The 20,753-nt window shown below is 42.8% G+C and overlaps 3 protein-coding genes across 6 annotated transcripts; all 3 read right to left on the bottom strand.

The window, feature by feature from the left end:
• Positions 1 to 54: 54 nt before the first annotated feature.
• LOC120455797 (alanine aminotransferase 1) lies at positions 55 to 9,206 on the bottom strand. 4 transcript variants are annotated; one of them, XM_039642255.2, is made up of 7 exons: positions 9,059 to 9,206; positions 5,934 to 6,174; positions 5,651 to 5,795; positions 2,237 to 2,326; positions 1,912 to 2,174; positions 842 to 1,665; positions 55 to 781 (listed from the first exon to the last, which is right to left on the bottom strand). In XM_039642255.2, the coding sequence occupies exons 1-7, from the start codon at positions 9,072 to 9,074 to the stop codon at positions 633 to 635; spliced, it is 1,728 nt and encodes a 575-aa protein (XP_039498189.1). In that variant the 5' UTR covers positions 9,075 to 9,206; the 3' UTR covers positions 55 to 632. The 4 variants fall into 4 exon arrangements, with proteins under 4 accessions (XP_039498189.1, XP_039498191.1, XP_039498190.1 ...); XM_039642257.2 differs by lacking the exon at positions 9,059 to 9,206 and adding an exon at positions 8,805 to 8,930; XM_039642256.2 differs by lacking the exon at positions 9,059 to 9,206 and adding an exon at positions 8,606 to 8,747.
• Positions 9,207 to 9,527: 321 nt separating this feature from the next.
• Positions 9,528 to 11,636, bottom strand: LOC120456836 (doublesex and mab-3 related transcription factor 3, truncated). The gene is given in 4 exon segments (XM_039643888.1): positions 9,528 to 9,883; positions 10,592 to 11,239; positions 11,242 to 11,365; positions 11,586 to 11,636. Coding segments are annotated over 4 exon segments (1,179 nt in total).
• A 13-nt stretch (positions 11,637 to 11,649) lies between these two features.
• Positions 11,650 to 20,272, bottom strand: LOC120456835. The gene is made up of 6 exons (XM_039643885.1): positions 20,102 to 20,272; positions 16,307 to 16,558; positions 14,873 to 16,242; positions 14,669 to 14,813; positions 14,242 to 14,595; positions 11,650 to 14,170 (listed from the first exon to the last, which is right to left on the bottom strand). Exons 2-6 carry the CDS (start codon positions 16,493 to 16,495, stop codon positions 13,781 to 13,783), a joined length of 2,448 nt encoding a protein of 815 aa, XP_039499819.1. The 5' UTR covers positions 16,496 to 16,558; positions 20,102 to 20,272; the 3' UTR covers positions 11,650 to 13,780.
• Positions 20,273 to 20,753: the final 481 nt, after the last annotated feature.

Genomic DNA, 20,753 nt, shown 5'->3' with positions numbered 1-20,753 from the left:
TTGCAAGACATTATAAAAGGATTTTCAATTCCCAAACTGAAAACATCGCAGAGCTCGTTTAACAATAATATTTATTTATTTTCAAAGTTTCTTTTCTTGGCTATAACAATTAGTAATGACTTGAACGCACACACATCATATGTTTTCGTGATCGATTCGGGATAAGCACATGCAGGGCTATATATATTTATATATATATGTATATATAAATATGCGGATAAATATACACAATGCAAATAACTTTCGTTTAGAACAATATCAGAATTTTCAATTTTTCGCCGACCAAAAATGGTAAACTACTTTTGGTTCTAACAAAAATTATTGTCAAATCTCCGCCAGGAGTATTCATTCAATAGAGAATCAAAGACTACATGGTTAAGTGGGTTAATTGCTAACTGGAAACGTGATCGTAGTGATAAAACCTGCGCGGGATGGGTTTACAAATCATGGGGATTTAAAAACGTGTTTTATATATTTTATATATAAAGAAGAGCATAGAATCGTTCATTCAACTATGACACAGTAACAAAGAGAAAGAAAAAAAAAATGATTAAGGTAATTTAGATTTTAATCCTAAGCCGGAGGATCGACACTTAACACAGGGATCGAGGACGGGGTTGTGGGAAGCAGATCTACTTGTACTTCTTCATGAACTCGGTGTGGAACACGCGGAACTTCTCCATCATCAGCTTCAGTTTGTCCGTTTGCGGGAGGATCGTGCTGCGGAAATGCCATGTGCCTGCCTTCTGACCAAATCCACTGCCAGGAACAATGCAAATGCCTGTGGAAAACAAGCCATTAAATGAAGATCGAACAAAACGGGGCCAACAAATGAACTCACCGCTCGTCTCAAGCAGCTCAAATGCGTAGAAGACATCGGGGGCCATGCCCTTGGCCTTGGCGGCCTCGATCGCCTTGGGCGGGATCACGATCTGGGGGAAGACGTACATGGCGCCCTGCACGGGATTCACCTTGTAGCCCTCGAAGCTGTTCAGTGCCTTGTGGACGAGCTCGGCCCGTTCCTTCAGAGCGGCCAGGATGGCATCGCGCTCCTTCTTGTACAGCTCGTAGGAGGGCTCGCCCGGCTGCGGTGGATTGACCAGGGCACTCACGGCCACCTGGCCAGCAGTGGTGCTGCAGAGCGCCGCCGTTATCGATTTGGTCAGCATGGCCTTGACCTTGGGATCGAGATTGAGGACCTCCATGTAGCCGCCGCGAATGCCGCACTCGCCCAGATAGCCCTTCGAGGTGGACAGGAAACTGACCATTTCGAGGCTGCGATAGGGCTCGCCCATTTCGTAGGCCACCTTCTTGAACGACCAGAACTTGGAGTTCTTGTCGTAGACATTGTCCTGGTACACCTCATCGGCCAGCACCAGCACCTTGTTATCGTGGGCGAACTTGATGATCTCCTCGATGTTCTCGCGCGTCAGCACCTGTCCGGTGGGATTGCCCGGATTGATCACGACCAGGGCACGCGGATTGCAGATCTTCTTGGCCTCGTCGAAGGAACGTTGCAGCTCCTTCCTGCCCAGACTCCAGCCGGTCTCCTCCTCCAGGTAGTAGTCCACCTTGGTCATGCCGTATTCGGAGATGGTGGCCGAGTACAGTGGGTACTGCGGAATGGGCACCATGACGCCTGGTGGCTTGCTGCCCACCTCGGAGCTGAAAAAAAAAAACGAATGAATTAGCAAATATGCAGTAGTACATATTTCATAAACAAAGTGTTTTAAAAATACTACTGAGCAATAAACGCCTAATAATAGTTATCTATCTTGCTGCTACAGAAGTTGTCAGCCCAAAAATGTGACAATTTGGGCCATATCTCTGGTAAATCTCTGGTTTTAACTGATAACTCTCGAGAGAAGCGCCATATCATGGGACCAATAAAGATGTTGCCCCCGGACGTACTTGATCATGGAGAGAATGCTCTTGATGCCGGGAGAGGCGCCAGCAGTGAGGTAGATGTTCTGCCAATCGGCTGCGATGCCGCCATCCCTCCTCTCGATGTACTGGGCCACCTGGCGACGCACCACCTCCAGACCGGCGGAGTCCGTGTACGAGCCCACCGACTGACCCTGGCAGCCATCCAAAATGGCACAGGCGCGCTTCTTCACGTCCTCGGGATAGTCGGGCGAGTCCAGCAGTCGTGTCTCGAAGGTCAGCGCCATTAGCTAATAAGTTAATAGTACATTTAATTAAATCATTATCATATCATTTAGGGGGCCAAACTCACCTGTCGCAGGAAGGTCAAGGGCTGCTGACCCATCGCATGGCAATCGCCGATGTTGGCACGGATCACCTGGTCGAATGGCTTCTTGACACCCTGCAATCAAATTCAATCGGCACGGACATGGTAAATTAGCCATTTGAAATTACTCATATTGTTGCTTTCGGTGGCCAAATGAAATTGTGATTGTGGCTGGCGGATCAAATGGTCATTTAATTTGTGGTTTTCGCCATGCAAATTACCCTCAAGTGGTTCGCAAACTGAATTAGCCCAGTCCCACAATTTAATTTCTTATTCAATCAAATATTTATCAGTTACGAGTCACTGTTGGTTTTAGCAAATAGTATTCTCTTTCAAATAGTTACCAGTAACTACTGTCAAATGAAAGACATTAAAGTTACCTGATCTGAACTAGTTTACTTCAATATAAAGTAAATTATCAATGGAAAGTATATTCTGTGGATAGAAAAATATACTTTTGGGTACATGTTGGGGATTCCCCATTAACCCAATTTAAGTATTGCTACCCCTAGGCAACCAGTAGTTACATATGTACATAGTTTCCCGCACGAATGGAGGTCACTGTAATTGGCAGTGGAAACTGTCAGCAGAGCAACACACAATTTGCAGGGCACATGCAAGTTGCACTCGTTTATTCATCGTCGTCGTCTCGGGTTCCATTTAACCACGCTCAAATGGCCAATTTACCACATAATGTCACGGAGCTTGCAGGAGATGGTATTTCTATTGGATGGTACTGTGTGTGTGTTTGTTTTTCCAAAGGCGAAACAATGCAAATTGCGCCATGCAAGTGGGCGTGCTGACGTCACTTGTGTGTGTGCCTGAGTGCCTGACAATGTAATAATTGGAAAATTATGGAATTCACAGCCCAACACGCATACTAAATTATCCAGTGTTCCGAGTTCGGGATACTATAATCGCCAACTTCTCACCGTGCAAACGTGTTGGTCGCCGGCAATCGCGCCACCTTATCGAATTCAGTTAATTGCTTCTTTTTTTTTAATTTCGAAAATTACTGATAAAAGTGAAGGCTTGTGTTTGTATTGCGTGTGGAAATATCCATAGAAATGGGGCCTATCGCATCGCAGGGCAAACATTGCAGGTGGAAATACTATGCCAAAGAAGGTTTAAATGTATTAAAACCACAAAACCACAGATCTAGTGTTAAAAAATCAATTGGGAAGCCATTAGATTGCTAGTTAGTTATCAGCATCGTTTGTATATATATATGGCTACTAATTAACTGACCTGCGCTGTTCGCACCTAAAGAATTGCCTCAGATTCTCCCGTTTATATAGTCTTACTATTTCCACACCCTTTCATCACAGCTCGCACTTGAATCCGCTGTAAACAAACTTTTTGTGCTAAGTGGCAATATAATTGATAACCATACAGTCGTATAATCATATAGGACCTGTATAGAAGGCGTTGGCAACACAGACGATATCGCTAGTACGAATCGAAAGACTAATAGTACGTTGGCGAATGTTAATGTCAAAAGGAAGTCAAAATAAACAGAGGGAAATGGGTATGATTAGGAATTAGGAATGATTAGGACATGGTTAATACTATATCAACTGAATTTCTCTAGTGCAATAAATTTCAGATAAATTTCAGTGATAAGAATGCCTGCGGCTGACAGGCGATGAGTTCCTTTTGGATTGCTGCCAAATCCGTATGGTGAATCTGTGCGCAAGTGTAGGAATTTGATAAAACGCAGAATGAGCAGCGCATCAGATTCAGTCGTGCGGATAAGGAAATCAATCGCAGCGGGAAAACTGAGGATGGAAAATCAAATGGCTGGCTGTCAGCGGCATTAAAACGCGCACACAGAATGTGAAAAGTCAGCGGGCCCCACAATGGACTTAACTATATATTTATATACATATGTATATATTCTCACATATTGTAAACATATAGTATCGTTGCGGGTCAGAAAAGTTCGAAGAGAATTGTGCTAAGTGTGTACAACACATATTTTCCCACAGCTCATGCGCATGTTCGTTCTTTGTTATGATTTTTCACTTTCCCAGTGATAAGAAAAAAGGTCCACGGAAACAGAATCCAACCCACGCACGCCCACAATTTGCCCGCTTATGTAAGCCAAGTTGAAGGTCGTTCAGTGAACCCGATACGCGTAGTTCGCTCTTCATCAACTTTAATTAATTCCAGCTCTAAGAAGATACCAGAAGCACCATTTCGAATAATTACAAAACATTAAATGGCAATTAAGAGCATGACTCGTTGTGGAAAACATTGGAGTAACTTCTCAGTTTTTAAGACGAGCAAAGAAAAGAAAACCGGGTAAGCGTCATTTGGCGAACTCTCCAGGGCTAAATCATGCACATGCCACATTCCAAGCCGCCGAGCAGTACTTAAATTAATTAGTTTATTGACTTGTTTGTAATTTCCCCCAAACTCAAAGTTCACCTATAAAGAAACATATTCCGCTTTAGATAAGTTTCGATATTTTTTTATTAGCGGCCTGATTACAATTCCAGGTCTTATCTGAACTTTTGGATTACTTCTGATAGCTTTATTGTTCCCTAAATTCTTGGGCATAAGCTCTATTTTTGGCACATTTAATTGGTATAGTACAAATGGTTTAAACACTACTTAAAATTCTTGCTGTTTAAAAGGAAACAAACAATTGTTTTGCTCAAAAATGATATAAAACATATGGCATTTTACTTTGCCGTCTGTTTTCGTAAGCTTTTTATGTTTGTGAAAAAACAAAGATTTGGGATCTCGTTATCTTTTGCTTTTACAAGCTTGTTGTCTTTGCAAAAAAATATGTTTTTTCAAAACAAAACCTTATTGCATAAAACCTGTGAATCAACAAAAAGCTACATTTGCATGATTTCAGTATAAAGTGTCTTACATTCTTGTTTTTTGCCAAACTAATTTGATTACTAGCTCAACCTGCACCTCTTTGGCATGTTTCCAGCACACTCCTAGTTTTCTAGTTTTTCCCAGCTTTATGACTTCATTTTGTGGGCGTATTTTCCAACAGGTGTCCTTGAAAAAGGGTAATTTCGATTGCCAGCCGAAGGTGAATGATTCAGCGGTGCGTTCCCGCCCATTCAAGCGTGAATGAAAATATAAAAGGGCGGCAAAAAACAAACACAGACGCAGCTCACACTTGATATACATACGTACACGTGTATGTACGTTACTCACTTATGTATGTACAAACGTACATATGCATAGAGATATAGCGTGCTTAGACATTAAAATGCGGGCTTTGAATTGCCATCAAATTGGATGAATCGAAGGGGGACGGGGGTGGGTTTAGCAGAACGCTGTTTAATGGCGTCGCATTTGGCGCTCTGTTTGCCATTACTTGTGGATCAATTTCCCCCCCTTCGCAATTAAGAACAACAACACTAGCACACTCACCTTTTCCAGTTCCTTTTCGATTTCACCGGCACGAATCACCAGAGGACCGCGAACCGCATATTCCATGGCAATGAAGTTGGGATTTATGTTATCCAGTGTGAGCGCTTTCGACGACGACGGCATTTTGTGGCTGGTTGAGAAGGAACTGAGAAACAAACAAAAAAAACGGCGTTGATATTCACTTGGCAATCGGGTAAACACTTCTTGTTGAATATTAATATTAATGTTTTTGGTTTTTTTGTTCGTTTTTAATAGCGTTCTTTTTTCAGCGAACGAAACTAACCGGCGGACGTCTAACGGTTGAATGAAATCGCCGCTTGTGCCGTGGCGCTGCGACGTCGCTGCCACTGCCGCCGTTGACGCTGCTGTTGATTTCGCCGCACGTCGGTTGGCATTGTTGCTGTTGTTGTGCAGGAAAGATTTCCAGCGGCGAATAACGTATTGTTGCTGCTGGCGCTGCTGCTGCTGCAAAGCGGCAGAAACTGTGGCAGCAGCAGGCTTAATTAGCATTCGACTCATTATTTCTGCAACGAAAAGGTAGCCAGTTAATAATTACACAAAAGGAAAGACACACCACGCTTAAATGCCAAATAATTAGCACCACAAAAAACAGCGAAAAGGAAGAAGCAGAGAAATGAAGGGTGTGTGCGTGTATAAGAGTCCGGCTCACAATTATAAGAGCGGCGAATTGAAAGACACAGCTGTTATCACTGCACCGAAAGAAATGAGTTTCGATTTAAAGCTGTGCTCAATTTACTATTCTACTTATCTAGTTCGATTTTTTCCTCTGTGTATCTGTATCTTATCAAAAACAAGGCGTGGTATTATTGACAAGTTTAGTGCTTATCAATGGCATTGCTTGTGGTTCGATACTTAATTTATTGCCTTTCTGTTGCAGAGCAAATATTTACGATCGCTGCAAACTTTTCATTTAAATTTGCCGCTCTGTGCATTTAGCCTGGACTCAAACCCAGATGCACTCGCCGCAAGGCGCGCATTTCAAAACTGCAACTATGCATTTCTTATCTGAGTTTCCGGCTTTGCACAAACAACAACAACATTTACGGTACTGTAAAGCTCAAAAATATATTTAATTATATGGGGCTTATATTTATATATATTTATTGAAAATATAAAAACGGTTACCAGCTGTGTGTGCTATCATTGAATAAAATGGGTGCCATAAAGCCTAATCTCAAGAACATTTATGGCTCTACCATTCAGCCAAGAAGAAATTTTAATTAAAAATGGAAACGCTTAAATTCAACTTGTGTGTGCTATATGCTATATATTTGACTATATTTCTTATCTTGGTGGAACTTTTTTAGAGGCAGTTAACGGATTTTCAGGCCATTTACTCAGGCATTATGTATATGATTTAATAGCTCTATTTCTCCATAAAATCCAGTGGCTTGTCATCCATTGGCAGTGGGCACTATCAGTTGAGCGTACTTTTGACTTTGAGCTAATTCCGTGGAGCTTATCAGTGACGTCCCATTCTCAGCTTACGATTCCCAATCCCCATCTTTCAATTGAATATATGTTTCTGATTTCTGCACTTTGAAACCGCAATTGCGTAATGCAAAAAAATTAGAAAACGAACAAAGAAATTTTTAAGAAACATGACAATGACCAGAAATCGGCATTACCGCCAACATCATATACTTTTCGCACTCAAATCAGCGTCAATCAGCCGCAGATTGTTTGCTTTCTTTTTAGCGACAGCGAATTTTTAGAAATTCAAAATGTACTATACAAATATACAAATGTATACGCACATATCTTTGGAATATATATGTATATATATATGTATATTGGTTATTGGCCAAACTCGTTGGAAATAAATTTTGTGGTTCGACTTGGCGATTCTTTGAAAACCGGTTTTAATGGGATATATGTATATATATAGAGAATTTGGGATCTAGCGAGGTGAATAAACATCAAAACAGTGATCTCTGCTTAAATTAGAAAAATCGTTTTAGAACCCATATCTATAAAGATATGTAATACATATTGTACGATTTAATAGAATTTTTATAGGCTAATCATCTGTGCATAGTACTTTTGTATCTATATCGCAAAAGCTTAGAAACATCTTTACTTTATTCACTTTTTTTCACATGATAACTTTACAAATTAAAACCTTTTTTTTAGAGACACAACTTTTGGGAGTCACTGTTTATCTGCGATATTTTGTTTGTGATTTGTTTTGACAACAAAACTGCCTTATGCAACGAGCTGTTTAATAAATCTGGGACTGGGTGCACTTTGCTCCATGGTTAGACCAGCCCCCCACTCCCCCCGCCAACTATCATCCCCCGCAAGGGGGATTATCAGACGTATCCCAACTGGATAAGATAGTAACGATAAGGAATCCAATTAGAACACGGTCATTTGGATTCACATTAATCATGACATTAGCCAACCGCCAGCAAATTGTATTGTAACTCGATTGACACGTAGAAAACGCAACGAAACAGCAAAAAAACAACAAAAAAACAGAAATAATGGATAAAGGGGGTGTTTTGATGTGCTAATTGGGTTGCTAAACAGCTGTTAACGCCGCACAAATTGAGCACCAAAAACAACAAAACAGCGCGGCACGCAATTCAATTAGGGAAACACGCAAAACGATAAACAAAATCAGGGTACTACTGTCTATTAGATTTTCTTTTTTTTTTTGGGCGCACAAATCACTTTCACTGTCACTTCCTCGCTGCTCCCAATTAGAATTTCTCGGCCACGGTGTTTATATATATACATATACGTACATATATGTATGTAGATAGTTCAAGAGCAAAAAATCGATTTTTCGCTGCACTTTTTAATCGTTTCACCTTGATGGGCGCAAGTGGGCGTGGCGATTATCTAACGGCGTTTGTTGTGATCCCAAGAAACTTGCATAAACTTATTAATAAACGTTTCATACGCGATATCTGTCTGTATATAATATACCTAATAAAAACGTGTGTTCTCGTGTGTGTGCTCGAGTGTGTGTGTGTGTGTGTGTGTATGGAGGAAAGTGTGCGGCGTGCGAGTTCCAATCAGGAACGTATCAGAAATTCAAAGCTCTTTGGCCGCTAAACGCAATTGGGGAACTGACATAAAACTGAAACCGAACCGAAATGGAAAATGAAGTGCTGGCAGTATTTACCGACTATATGTTTTGCTTGCGGGCCAAAAGTCGCGATGAAGCGGGCAGCGATTAAGTTTTAAAAATATCCCGTCTGCAGCCCTGGCAGCTAAACTTTCGATAGACGGCGATAGATCGATAGACCAGCGATTGTACCAACACTGGAAAGCTCAGAACATCGAAAATTACGAAAATGGTTCAAAAATAGATCTTTTTAAATGGAAATTAATTATTAATCAAATAATAACCGCGATTACTTATCATTTGCAACTCACCTCTATTCTTGAACATATTTTCTATGGCTTTTCGTGTAAAACTTTAAATTTACTTAAACAATTCAGCTGTCTTTGTACGCATCTTCATATATTAGAGGATTTGAATGTTATAGAGTGTTCCATCGAATTAATTTTGTTTCAGTCCCGACTTTGTAGACTCTATTCTATACAGGCTCGGAAATTTATAAAGAAAGTATGTCATACATTTTAACCATGGTCTACTAAGATTTAACCTATGTATGTTTATGGGATTCTTTTTAATCTTGATAGGAAAAGTTCTAGAATTAAGAACCTTTTTTTTATATTCAATACCTTTTTTTAGTTTTTTTTATATTCAATACTTTTTCGCATGTTTTATTTCACTCGAAACTTATTGCTATTCAAAAAAAGGTTTTTTCCTAATTCTAGAATTATGTACAGAGTGCATTTGGAAAAAAACTAAGGGTAATGAAACCCTAAGAACCCACGGCTACGTGCTGATGCCCATGATGGACTCAATGGAGAAGCTCAGCTTGGGCTTCTTTGCAGTGGCGGAGGAGGAGGAGGAGGAGGAGGAGGAGGAGGCGGTGACCGCGGGCGTGGTCATCGCTGGATTTGTGGGCGGTATCGTTAGCGGTATCGTCGGCGGCAACGATGGATAAATGTGCTGCTCCTGGTGAAGAACGGGGGCGCATGCGGCGGCGGCGGCAACGGTGGCAAAGTACAAAGCGTTCCCGCCCAGCGTCGCCTCCATGACGTGGTTCAGTTCCGGATCGGCGAACGCCCGCCGTTTGCGCATGCGCTCCATCAATGGCGAGCTGAACGTGGGAAATCGCTGTTTGTACTCTGTAAAGGATCGGTAGGAATGGACAAAATTAGTGAGGTTGACGGGGGGCGTTATCACTACAAATTGCCGCAATTCGTTATGAGTATGGGTATTCTCGATTGAAGCAATTTATTATTGGGTAATCCGAGACACGCGTCTCTGGGCCAGACAACCAGACAGCCTGGCACCGTGTTTGTTTCCACATCGAGGATCGTTTCGGGATCTCCACTTATTCGGAAACCAGATGGAAAACCCAAAGAAGTCAATTGCTGTTGCTATTGCTGTTGCCACATTTGCCACTTTCGTTCGTTCTTGTCGAATTGGGTTTTTCCGTTTTTGGTCGCGTCTCAGTTTACCGAATGTGACTCCCTCAAGTGATTGGAAAATGTGCGTACACTGGCACTGCGCACACATTTCGAGGCATACGATCCGATTTCAATTGTTTCTCGTCAGTCGTATAATTGCTGTTGTTATTGTTGGGCATCAGTCATTTCCTGTCCACATCCACGTCCATGGACAGTGGAAAAGGGATGGGAATACGGGAGAGATAGCAGACAGGAGACAGGAGACAGGCGAGGATCTCCGATTACGAACACCGCCAGACAGTCTGGCACCGTATGGAAAGTGTGGGCAAGCTGGGTACACGTCGTCCACTTGACGACGTCCATGTCCACTCACTTCCAAATTGGAAAGTCGGACTTGTGGATATGTATAGATAGTCTACTAACCTTCCATGGCAGCGGTGATGTGGAGCGTGGACTGCTGCAGGCTGCGTAGTCGCTGCTTGTAGATCCTCTTCTGGGCCAGCAGAGCCTGGCGGGTGGCGGATGAGGATGAGGTGCCAGCGCAAGATGGTGGATGCGGATGTGGTTGGGGATGGGTATGTGAATGTGGCTGTGCCGGCGGTGGTGATGTGGAGGCCAGCGAATCCTCGCCCTCGCTGCTGGAGCTGTTGGCGCTGGCCGGCGGTATGAGCGTTGATTTTGTGGCCGATGTGGTGGTGGTGGCCTCCAGGGCCTCCATCGTTTGCTGGCGCCGCAGGGCCACCTGGGCGGCCATAACACGCTGGCGATCGACGACCAGTTGGCAATTGGGGCAACAGCATTCGCGCCAGCGGCACAAACGCTTGTGACCTTTGACACAGGAGATGACGCCGTGATTGCGACACCTGGCACACTTGGGCGTACGCAGGAGACGTCGTTCCCGCTGCTGGCAAATCCTAACACTCGCGTCCTTGCTCATCCTCACTTGCTGATCGACTAAAAGGATGCGGACCGGGGCGCGAACATTTAAGCACTGCCAACCGCAGCTACTTGTCGCCGTCAGACTGTCTGGCAGCGTCAAGTGGTTTCCGTCCTCGTCGTCGTCGTCGTTTCCCAGGGGATCCGACACCGGGCATCCATGGCAGCCGATCATCCGAGCATCCGAGGAACCGAGGGATCGGAATCGGGATCGGCATCAGCAGCGTTCGCTTGCCTGCCATTGGCTGCTAATCGCTGGCTCTAAATTTAGAAGATCCAATGGCCGCCCAGATGTCTCGCATCAGCAGCCGAAAGATACATTCTGCTACAGTAGGAACTCTTTGAGAGCGATATTTTAAATGTTACTAATATATATAATATATATATATAATAATATATATATAGGCGCACCTTGAACGTTTTGAACAGTATAAGTGACCAAAAATCGTTGATGGTTCGCCTTAGGCACGTTCCACTGTACCTTTCCCATCCGCACATCTTTGTTTGGACTCCGTATTTCGTCAATGTGCATATGGATTTCTGGCTGTCTTCCGTTAATATCTTTATTCGTTTATTTGACTCAATTTCGGTTTACTTGTATAACAATTTGTAGCATTCATTATCTTATATAGCACGTACATATATAGATATATATGTATATATTTCAGTATAAATACAAATTCAACACGAGTTTAGCTTTATCATTTCATTAGCTAATAGTACGTAAAAAAAAGAAAAAAATTTCTCAGCGATTTATATATACTAGGAGGGGGGGAAAGGGAAAGGACTTTCCACTTAATGCCTTTTAAATGCCTTCTTCATATATGTTTGTGTAAATATACATATATATATGTATGTATATATTTGTGGTACAGCACGTTTCACAAGTAACATTTCTAAAAATCTCGGCCCAAATGATGGCCAACTTCTGGCGATTGTCAAATAATTTCAAATTCAGCCGACTTTTAATTAGGATATGTAATCGAATCCACCACCAAAGGTGTCAAAATGGGAAATCGCGTTCTTTGAACCGAAATAAAATACACTCTACTATCTCACTCCATATACATAATTGTGAAACGCACTGTCCCTCTGCATATAGCATGTATTCATGTATGTATTGTATGTATATCCATTTAGTAAGTGTGATTTAAAAAACGTTACCGAGCTCTATTATTTGAGGAGTACATTGATTAAAGCTTGAGCTAGAAATGTGCCAGGTTTTTTTTTGGTCAAAATACAGGTGCGACTAGGAAAGTACTGCCAAGGACTAATCGTGATTTCGAGTGCGTTCTATTACGATCTATATTTATAAGGTTTGAGCGGACAATCTGTTAATATCTGGTTAATGGTTGAATTTTGGGGCCAACGGCAAACTTTGACAAATGTTTAATAATTATAATTATGTACGAGAGTACTTGTGTTTTACATGTGAATCATATGGTAAATGCTTGCAAAGTTATTGTCCTTTACTGTTTAAAAAACTCGCTCTAAATGGAAATCTATATGTGTCCGTACTATAGGTGTGTATATATTTATATATATAATTCTGTTTAAAAAAGTTTTGATCCTTGAACCAACTAAATCTAATTACAAAACACGCGGCCCTACAAAAATTTGAACGAATTGAACACAAATCACAAGTGTGTACAAACATTACATATAGCACATACATATATCATCAATAATAATATTATATAGATCGCCTATGGATCGTAAATACTTTGATTTTCTGCGGTTACGATTCTTCGCTCTTCACAAAGACGCACTCTGAATACACTTCATTTGCTATTATATCATATCACAATGCTTAAAGGGCTCACCGCTTCTCGATTCGCGATTCTCAGTTTCGAGTTTTGATTTCGATTGGGCTTCAAATTCAACAACGATCTATCCACAGAGTTCTAACATATAACAGGCTCACTGCCATACAGCGCGCGAAATAATTGTATTTCCACCTATCAGTTTCCATCGGGCTCGTTAAAGTGGGAAATCTGAGCTGCCAAGTGGCAGATGATTCCCATCTTTGTCGAATGGGAAAATAATATGAGCACTGAAATGTAGCCAAGTAAGATAAACAGTTCATTTTTGTTACCAATCTTCAGGTTTCTATGAACAGAATGGAAAATCTATATGCTTATCGAAATAATTTCTTATATTAAGTACCATACAATTAATTCGCGCGCTGTAGGCGATAAAATTGCAACAAGTGTGTGACTCTTTTGCTTTTGTTCGATCGATATAATATAATATAGCACTCGGTTCACTAAAGATCGGTTCATAACAATAGTGCGCTGAAATTTGGTTATTCGAGTTACTAGTTAACAGGATCGTTTGTCCTTTGGTGCGGGTTTTTAGTTTTTAGATTTTAGATTTTAGTTTTTAAATTACATGGCTGCAGATTGATAATACTTCTGGTTGTGTGTGTGTGTGTCTTGGTAAGCAGTAGAAAAGTAAGAAAGTCTCTTGGCTAGAGTGTGGTAAATGCAATTTTCCACAAGGTTCTACTCTCTGTTTCTCTCTCTAAAGTTTTTCCACCAACCGAGGGGGGCGTTGTATGCAGCGCCAGTGAGGCGGAAAATTTCGCCGTTGATGTGAGCCGCCGTTGGTGTGAGTCGCCAGTACCGCCCTGTACCGCCAGTACCGCCTGTACCGCCTGTGATCTCCGCGAGAATCCTAGACGATGCTGTTCCGCTTGGCGGTGGAGCGTTGCAGGGTGTTTTGCATGGCGGCCACCACCGCCTCGGCGCCGCCCGTGAATATCGGCTGATTGACCGCCCGCCGCAGGACATGCCACATGGCCACCGGTTTCCTCAGCGACGACAGCATCTGGTGCCAGTGGCGCAAGCCCTTGCCCACCGCACAGCTGCCGGCGACGATGTGTCCCAATGGGGTGACACCGCCACTGGTGGTCACACCGAACACGGTCACCCGCAGCTGGGTGGTGGTCAGACTGGGTGGCGGCACACTGAAGATCATCGATTCGTTGAAGATCGGACTGCGATCCTTGCGCTTCAGCGAGGTGCGCTTCTTCAGCACCTTGCGATCCTTGTCCATCAGATAGACCTAATGATTACAATATTCAATAAATGAAAGGTTAATGCTTAATCCTAACATAGAGAATCCTAAGAACTCACCTTGACGAAGACGCTGTGCACCGTGTCCGCGGATTCCGGCGCCGGCTGCTCGCCGTCCAGCTTGAGATTCCGTGCCTTGACCACCACAATGGTCAGTCGCTCCGCCGTGGGCAGATAGCTGAGCGAGAACATTAGTTCGCCCCAGCGGGCGTTGCACTTGCGCGAATCGGAGAGCGGTATCCATGTGGTGATGGGGCGTGGCATCTCCCCAATTTCCATCTCCGCCTCCCCAATAAGCGTGTGGGCGGGGCCGTTGTGATAGAGATGAAACCACAGCGAATGACGCGCCTGTCGCTTGTGCAGCCAGAAATCGAAGCTTTCGTTGTAGTTGGGCGTCACTGCGCCCTTGACCACCTGGAATGGTTAATGACAAATGAATCGTTTAATTACTATATTTATATATAAATATATAGTATATATATAGTACCTTGGTTTGCATAGCGCCCGGATGATCGGGCACCAAGTAGATGCGCACAAAGGTGTCGAGCGACTCGACGCTGAATGGACAGATGAGTCCCTTGGCCTCCAGCACACTGACAGTCAGTTCCATGCCCTCGTTGCTAATGCTCATCCTTTGAAGGGAATATATGATTATCATATAATTAGAGAAACTTTCGGAAACTAAACTTACTGATCGTAGTTAAGGCCAACGCATAGATAGCCGGTTATCTGCGTGTACGGCTGATCCAATTGATCCAGGAATAGAGTGGAATCCGAAGTTACCGAATCGCAGGAGATGGCCCTCTCCAGATTGATGCCATCCATGGAGCCAGGTATCGAACCCGCATGCGATGCATCCAGCGACACCTGCGAGCTATTCCTTCTGCCCAAGCCCAAACCCATGCCCATGCCCAGACTCAATGTGGAGTCCTGTCGCAACAGGGAGCGTCCAAAGGACCAAGTGCCATTGCCATTGCCATTCACATGACCTGATCCCGATCCCGATCCTGGTGCTGCTCCCGTACCATTGCCATTGGCCATCGGAGCATTGACGCCCAACTTTCGAAAGAGATAATCCTCGGAGATGGTCTTCTGCAGCAGATGCGGACCCTTGACGCGCTGCGAGATGCCCGTGAATGGATTCGTTGTGTTGTGGAGCTTCAGCAGTCTGCTGGACAGGCTTTGGCTCTGGCTCTGGCTCTCCACGAAGGGATTGCCATTGTGACTGATGCTGATGGGTGGCGTATCCGCAGCAGCAGGCGCAGTTGGCGGCTTCAGAGGAGCAGTGATGGGTGTACTTTCACTTGCAGAAATGTTGCTACTTTCCAGAGAAGCCACAGTGGTGGAAATGGGATTACTGGGCAGCTGCTCGGTGGACTCGCACAGGAAGGGATTGGTGCTGGAGTTGCGACGCTTCAAGGCAGGCGCTTTCCGCTCACCCTCCCTCCCCTCCGTCGGTGTCACCACACCGGCGACTACGTGCTGCTCCGGCTGGCCACCGCCGCCATTGATGGCCGGCTGCAGGGACACCTGCCGCTTGGCAATGGGCCTGGGAATCGCCGTGCCCGACAGGTTCACCGACGTCGAGGTGGTGAGTCGTGGCGGCGGTGGTGCCTCCAGCGGCTGCGGCAGCACACCAACTCCAGCAGATGCACCATTTTGACGCAGGCAGGAGCGACGCTCCTGATCGTTGGTGGTCACCAGCTCGCTGGGAGGGGTGACCTCGTTCACCTGGCTCAAGGAGAAGGTAACCGTTTTGCCGGCTGCTGCGGCGCTATTCGGCGATGGTGCTGGTCGATCGGGCGGTGGCGGTATCTTGATGCCCGAACGCGGCAGATGCCACATGGCTGTGGTGGCCTGGAGGGCGCTGGATGAGCCGGTTATCGATACCGCACCGCCGCCGTTCATCAGGAAGAGGTGCGTCTGGTGCGACTGATGCGACTGTTGCGATTGTTGCGACTGTTGCGACTGCTGGGAGCGATTGTAGTCCTCCTTGTCGATGGTGTCGAAGCGCTTGAAGCTGCCGCTGGTGCTCAGCAGGAACTCGGAGCCAGATTGTATCTGTGAGTGAATAATATCATATCATCCTTAAGATATACTTCAAGAAAATACGCAGGGTACTTACACTGGCCATATAGCCATTGGCATGGAAGAGCTTCTGCTTGTGGTTAGAGAGTCCGATCTTTTCCTCCTTGCTGGATCGCATCCGCATCCAGTTGGCGGCCCTCGGACCCAGACAGTGGCAGGCGAACAGGATGCCCAGGATCAGAACTGCCAGGAGCAGTAGCGCCAAGGAAATGGTGAAGCTCATCATATCCGCACGTGTGCCATTCGCTTACCACTTCTACCAATCGCAATGCATATCCTCGTTCCTCTCCTGATGGAACATAATATCAAAAACTTTAATCAACTTTTTGTTGGATTTCCTCGTTTTCAACGGGTTAAGAATGACTCATCTATGCGCAGTTTTTTGCTCGTCTAAAAACGAAAATAAAACCCAAATGTTTTCATCGGAAACTGATGACAATGGGGGATAATAGGTGGAGGGGGTTTGGTATTCTAGAGATTTGAACAAAAAAAAAAGAAACACTTTCATCTCGCATCGCTTTACACTCAGCAATTTGCCTCATCATTGCGATGTTGGGGCGTGTATGTGGGGCTTTCTTTTTGGGGGCAGGGTAGGAGTAGGGGGGCTTTCTTTCGGTGGGGACAGGTGCTCGTTCTCGTTCTCAATCACAAACTTTGACAGTTTCTCAATTGAATTTGTAACCGAAGACGCAGCATTGCCACTTCAAAGCGGCGGCAACCAGAAGGGCTGACATGGCATACAAGTGTTCATCAAGAATGAGGATAAAGAGGTGGATGGTGGATGGTGTCCACCACTGTCATGGATCATTCCATTGACAGACCGCCGGATCTCTTTATCACCCACGTTATCATCCGCTCTGGGCTGACGTCGTCAGGCACTCAACGAGCTTAGGTAACTTGCGACTTGCGACTTGGGGCTTATGGTGGATTACAGTCAAACCTTGTCAAGGTGAACAAATAACTGGCACACAACGAAGTGCACTATGAACTTTCACTTCCCTCTTTCTGATTTACATCAATTTGCCATAACAATTTAACTTTTATAGAGGCAATTGGGTAATTTTCTTAGTTGAAATGCCAGATGAGCTAAAATGCCATAACATTGGAAATATTGGTCCAAACATGGAGTCTCATACTTCGTTAAGCTCGTAATTACATTCCCAATCGATTTGCATTCAAATCTGGAGATGTTAATTTTTTGTCAATTTTTGCAAATTTTGATGATGGTACCCCTTAAAAAAATGCAAAAATTGGCCAAAAAATTATTTTTCTAAATCCGTCAAAAAGTGATTGGTAATTAGCTGTTAAAAAATGTTATCCTTTTTTCATTATGACAATTTTCAGCCAAGTTATGATACAAATCCTCATAGTAAATACAGCTTTTTTGCGAAAAGTAGTTTTTCCGAATTTTAGTCATTAAATAATCAGTTTTTTTGCCACAACTTTAAAAATAATTGTCTGAATATGGAATGTCATACCTCGTTGAGTTCGTAATTAAATTTCCAATAAAACTGTGTTTTCAAAAAAAAATTCTATGTCGTTCCAATTTTTTGCAAATTTTGATGATGGTACCCTTACAAAAAATGCGAAAAAATGGCCAAAAATTATTTTAACATAGTCGATCAAAAAGTGATTTGGTTGGTTAGTATTGGTAATTAGGAGTACAAAACTGTAATTCTTTTCGATTTCTGACCATTTTCAGCCAAGTTATACCGAAAATGCCAATCGTAAATATTGAAATTTTGGCAAAAATCGATTTTCTGTTGTTTAGCGTAAATAATTATCAGTATTTTGATTAAAATATTCGAAATATTGGTCAAAATATGGAATGTTACACCTCGTTGAGTTCGTAATTAAATTTCCAATAAAACTGTGTTTTCAAAAAAAAATTCTATGTCGTTCCAATTTTTTGCAAATTTTGATGATGGTACCCTTACAAAAAATGCGAAAAAATGGCCAAAAATTATTTTAACACAGTCGATCAAAAAGTGATTTGGTTGGTTAGTATTGGTAATTAGGAGTACAAAACTGTAATTCTTTTCGATTTCTGACCATTTTCAGCCAAGTTATACGGAAAATACCAATCGTAAATATTGAAATTTTGGCAAAAATCGATTTTCTGTTGTTTAGCGTAAATAATTATCAGTATTTTGATTAAAATATTCGAAATATTGGTCAAAATATGGAATGTTACACCTCGTTGAGTTAGTAATTAAATTTCCAATCAAACTGTGATTTCAAAAAAAAATTCTATGTCTTTCACATTTTTTGCAATTTTTAATGATGTTACCCCTTATAAAAAAAACCTAAAATGGGCCAAAAAATTAATTTTCCCAAATCCGTAACAAAATTGTTGGGAATAATTAACATTAGTAATCAGCTGCTCAACACAGTTAATTTTTTATCTATACGACCTTTTTACAAGATTGTTAGTTGTATTGCTGTATTTAGTATTAGTAATAACCTAAACAAAACAAATCGCATATTGCCATATATTAAAAAGGTCCCTAAAAATGGAGCAATCAATGTACAAATAAAATACACACTTCTACATTTACTGGTTAACCGTAAATTGAATGTAGGGAAGCTGCACTGTATCCTAGCAAAGCTAATAAATGGAAGTGTTTGCTAAGCCTGGCTATTTATTTTCTCTACTCTCTGTACATATTAATTTGCTCGGAGGTGCATCGTATCCAGTTCATTGAGCTGGGAGTAAAATCGGTTTAATTATACATGTGCCTCGGGTAAAAGAGCATTACATTAATGTATTAACGCATAGGGTCGCCTATAGGATACCGTGCAATAAGAGAAAGTAGTAAATATTACCAATAACCTGCCTAATGTCATTTACAAGGTTAGTTAACATTTCTAGCCATATAAAAAACAATGAATTTGTATGAAATATTTGTGTGAATTATTAATTAAATGAAATAAAATAAAATATACAAATTAAAGCAAGTTTAACAGGGTTTTACGTGCTCCATTTATCAACGGTGTTGTGTGTGCAAAAAGTTAACAAAATAAGAGAATGTACAAAATCGGTTTTATAATCCCCATAAACCAATGCCCGCAGAGGCAGTAAAAAAGAGCATTTTATTCCGTGAAACTGTGGGTAATTTCACTCGTAATTGGCCATTAAAATTTGGCTAGTGTAGCAGGGCCAAGTTGGTCGCACATCGTTGTGGCTTAGGAGAACTTTTAGCCGGGCCAAGAGCTATAAGGCAGCAGCCAGCAGTCAGCTGAAGTGCCACTTTTCATTAACCTACTAGGAGGTCATTCCACTGGCTTTGCTCTGTCTTTTGTTGCTGCAGGTGCACACATACCAACACACGCAGGCTCTTCCGATATCTGATATATATACTATATATACTATATATACTATATACAATAGTTGGTGTTTGGGCCCGAAAGTGTCGCCCCGAATTAGCCAGAGATGACCTCTTTTGGGCCATCAGAAATGGGACAGGCTGCGAAGTGAACGCCAGTCACGTTCGGCGAGTGACAACTGTAGCCCTTAGCCCATTTTCCATTTCCAGTGAAAACAAAGAGCAGAATTCAAAAAAACCAAACGCACCGAAACTTTTCACTGTGAAATGGAGAGTGAAAAGCAGGCGAAAGTCAAAGTAATCAGAAGTGGGAAAGAGGGAAGAGGAAAGTGGGAAGAGACGGGAGAGATGGAGGCCCAAGATAAAAGGCCAAAAATCTAGAGCAACGCACACACAGACACACCGAAACGCAGCTCATTTGGATTTTCCTGCAATTTTCCCACTCGCACTCGCACTTCCACCAAACAAAACAAAACAGAAAAAAAAAAAACGTAGCAATTTCTTACCTTTATTTATGCACGCTAATCATTTGGCTACGATTAAGTGGTAAATATTTTATCACACTGATTTACCGATTTAACAGTACAAATAATAACAAGTAGTGGCGCAGCGGGAGGAGGAAGAGCGGGAAGCGGAAGTGCGGGCGGAAAATTCGCACATTTTCGTAGACCGTTCGGTGCCAAAACTCGCGGCCAACTGGGGGAAAGCTGGCCAACTTTGGCCAACAGCAACAACTTTGCTCCACTTTCGCATGGCAATGCGTTTTCCCAGCTTTAAGTTTCCCCAATTTGAAAACAAACCAAGCTTCGTCCTATTTTATGAGCTTTGCGGCAGTGAAAAGCCAGCTTTTGGCACAAGCTTCGCCATAAAAGATAATTATAGAAGTGAAAAGCCAGCTTTTGGGCCTTAAAGGATAATTATAGAGGTGAAAAGCCAGCTTTGGGATAAGCTCCGCCATAAAGGAAAATTATAGCAGGGAAAATTATAGCAGTGCAAAGTCACCTTTTGGGACAAGCTTCGCTATAAAGGATACTTATGGCAAATGCTGTGGCAAATGAATGTATGGCAGTGCAAAATACACCACATTTAAATTTCACAGCGAGAAAGTCAACAAACCTTGCTATAAAAATAAATAAAAGTGCCATAAATGGGTGATGA

The sequence above is a fragment of the Drosophila santomea genome, chromosome X, assembly GCF_016746245.2.
Source record: "Drosophila santomea strain STO CAGO 1482 chromosome X, Prin_Dsan_1.1, whole genome shotgun sequence".
Classification (NCBI taxonomy): domain Eukaryota; kingdom Metazoa; phylum Arthropoda; class Insecta; order Diptera; family Drosophilidae; genus Drosophila; species Drosophila santomea.
The sequence above is the reverse complement of the archived record's forward strand: the minus strand, read 5'-3'. Positions and strand labels throughout refer to the sequence as shown.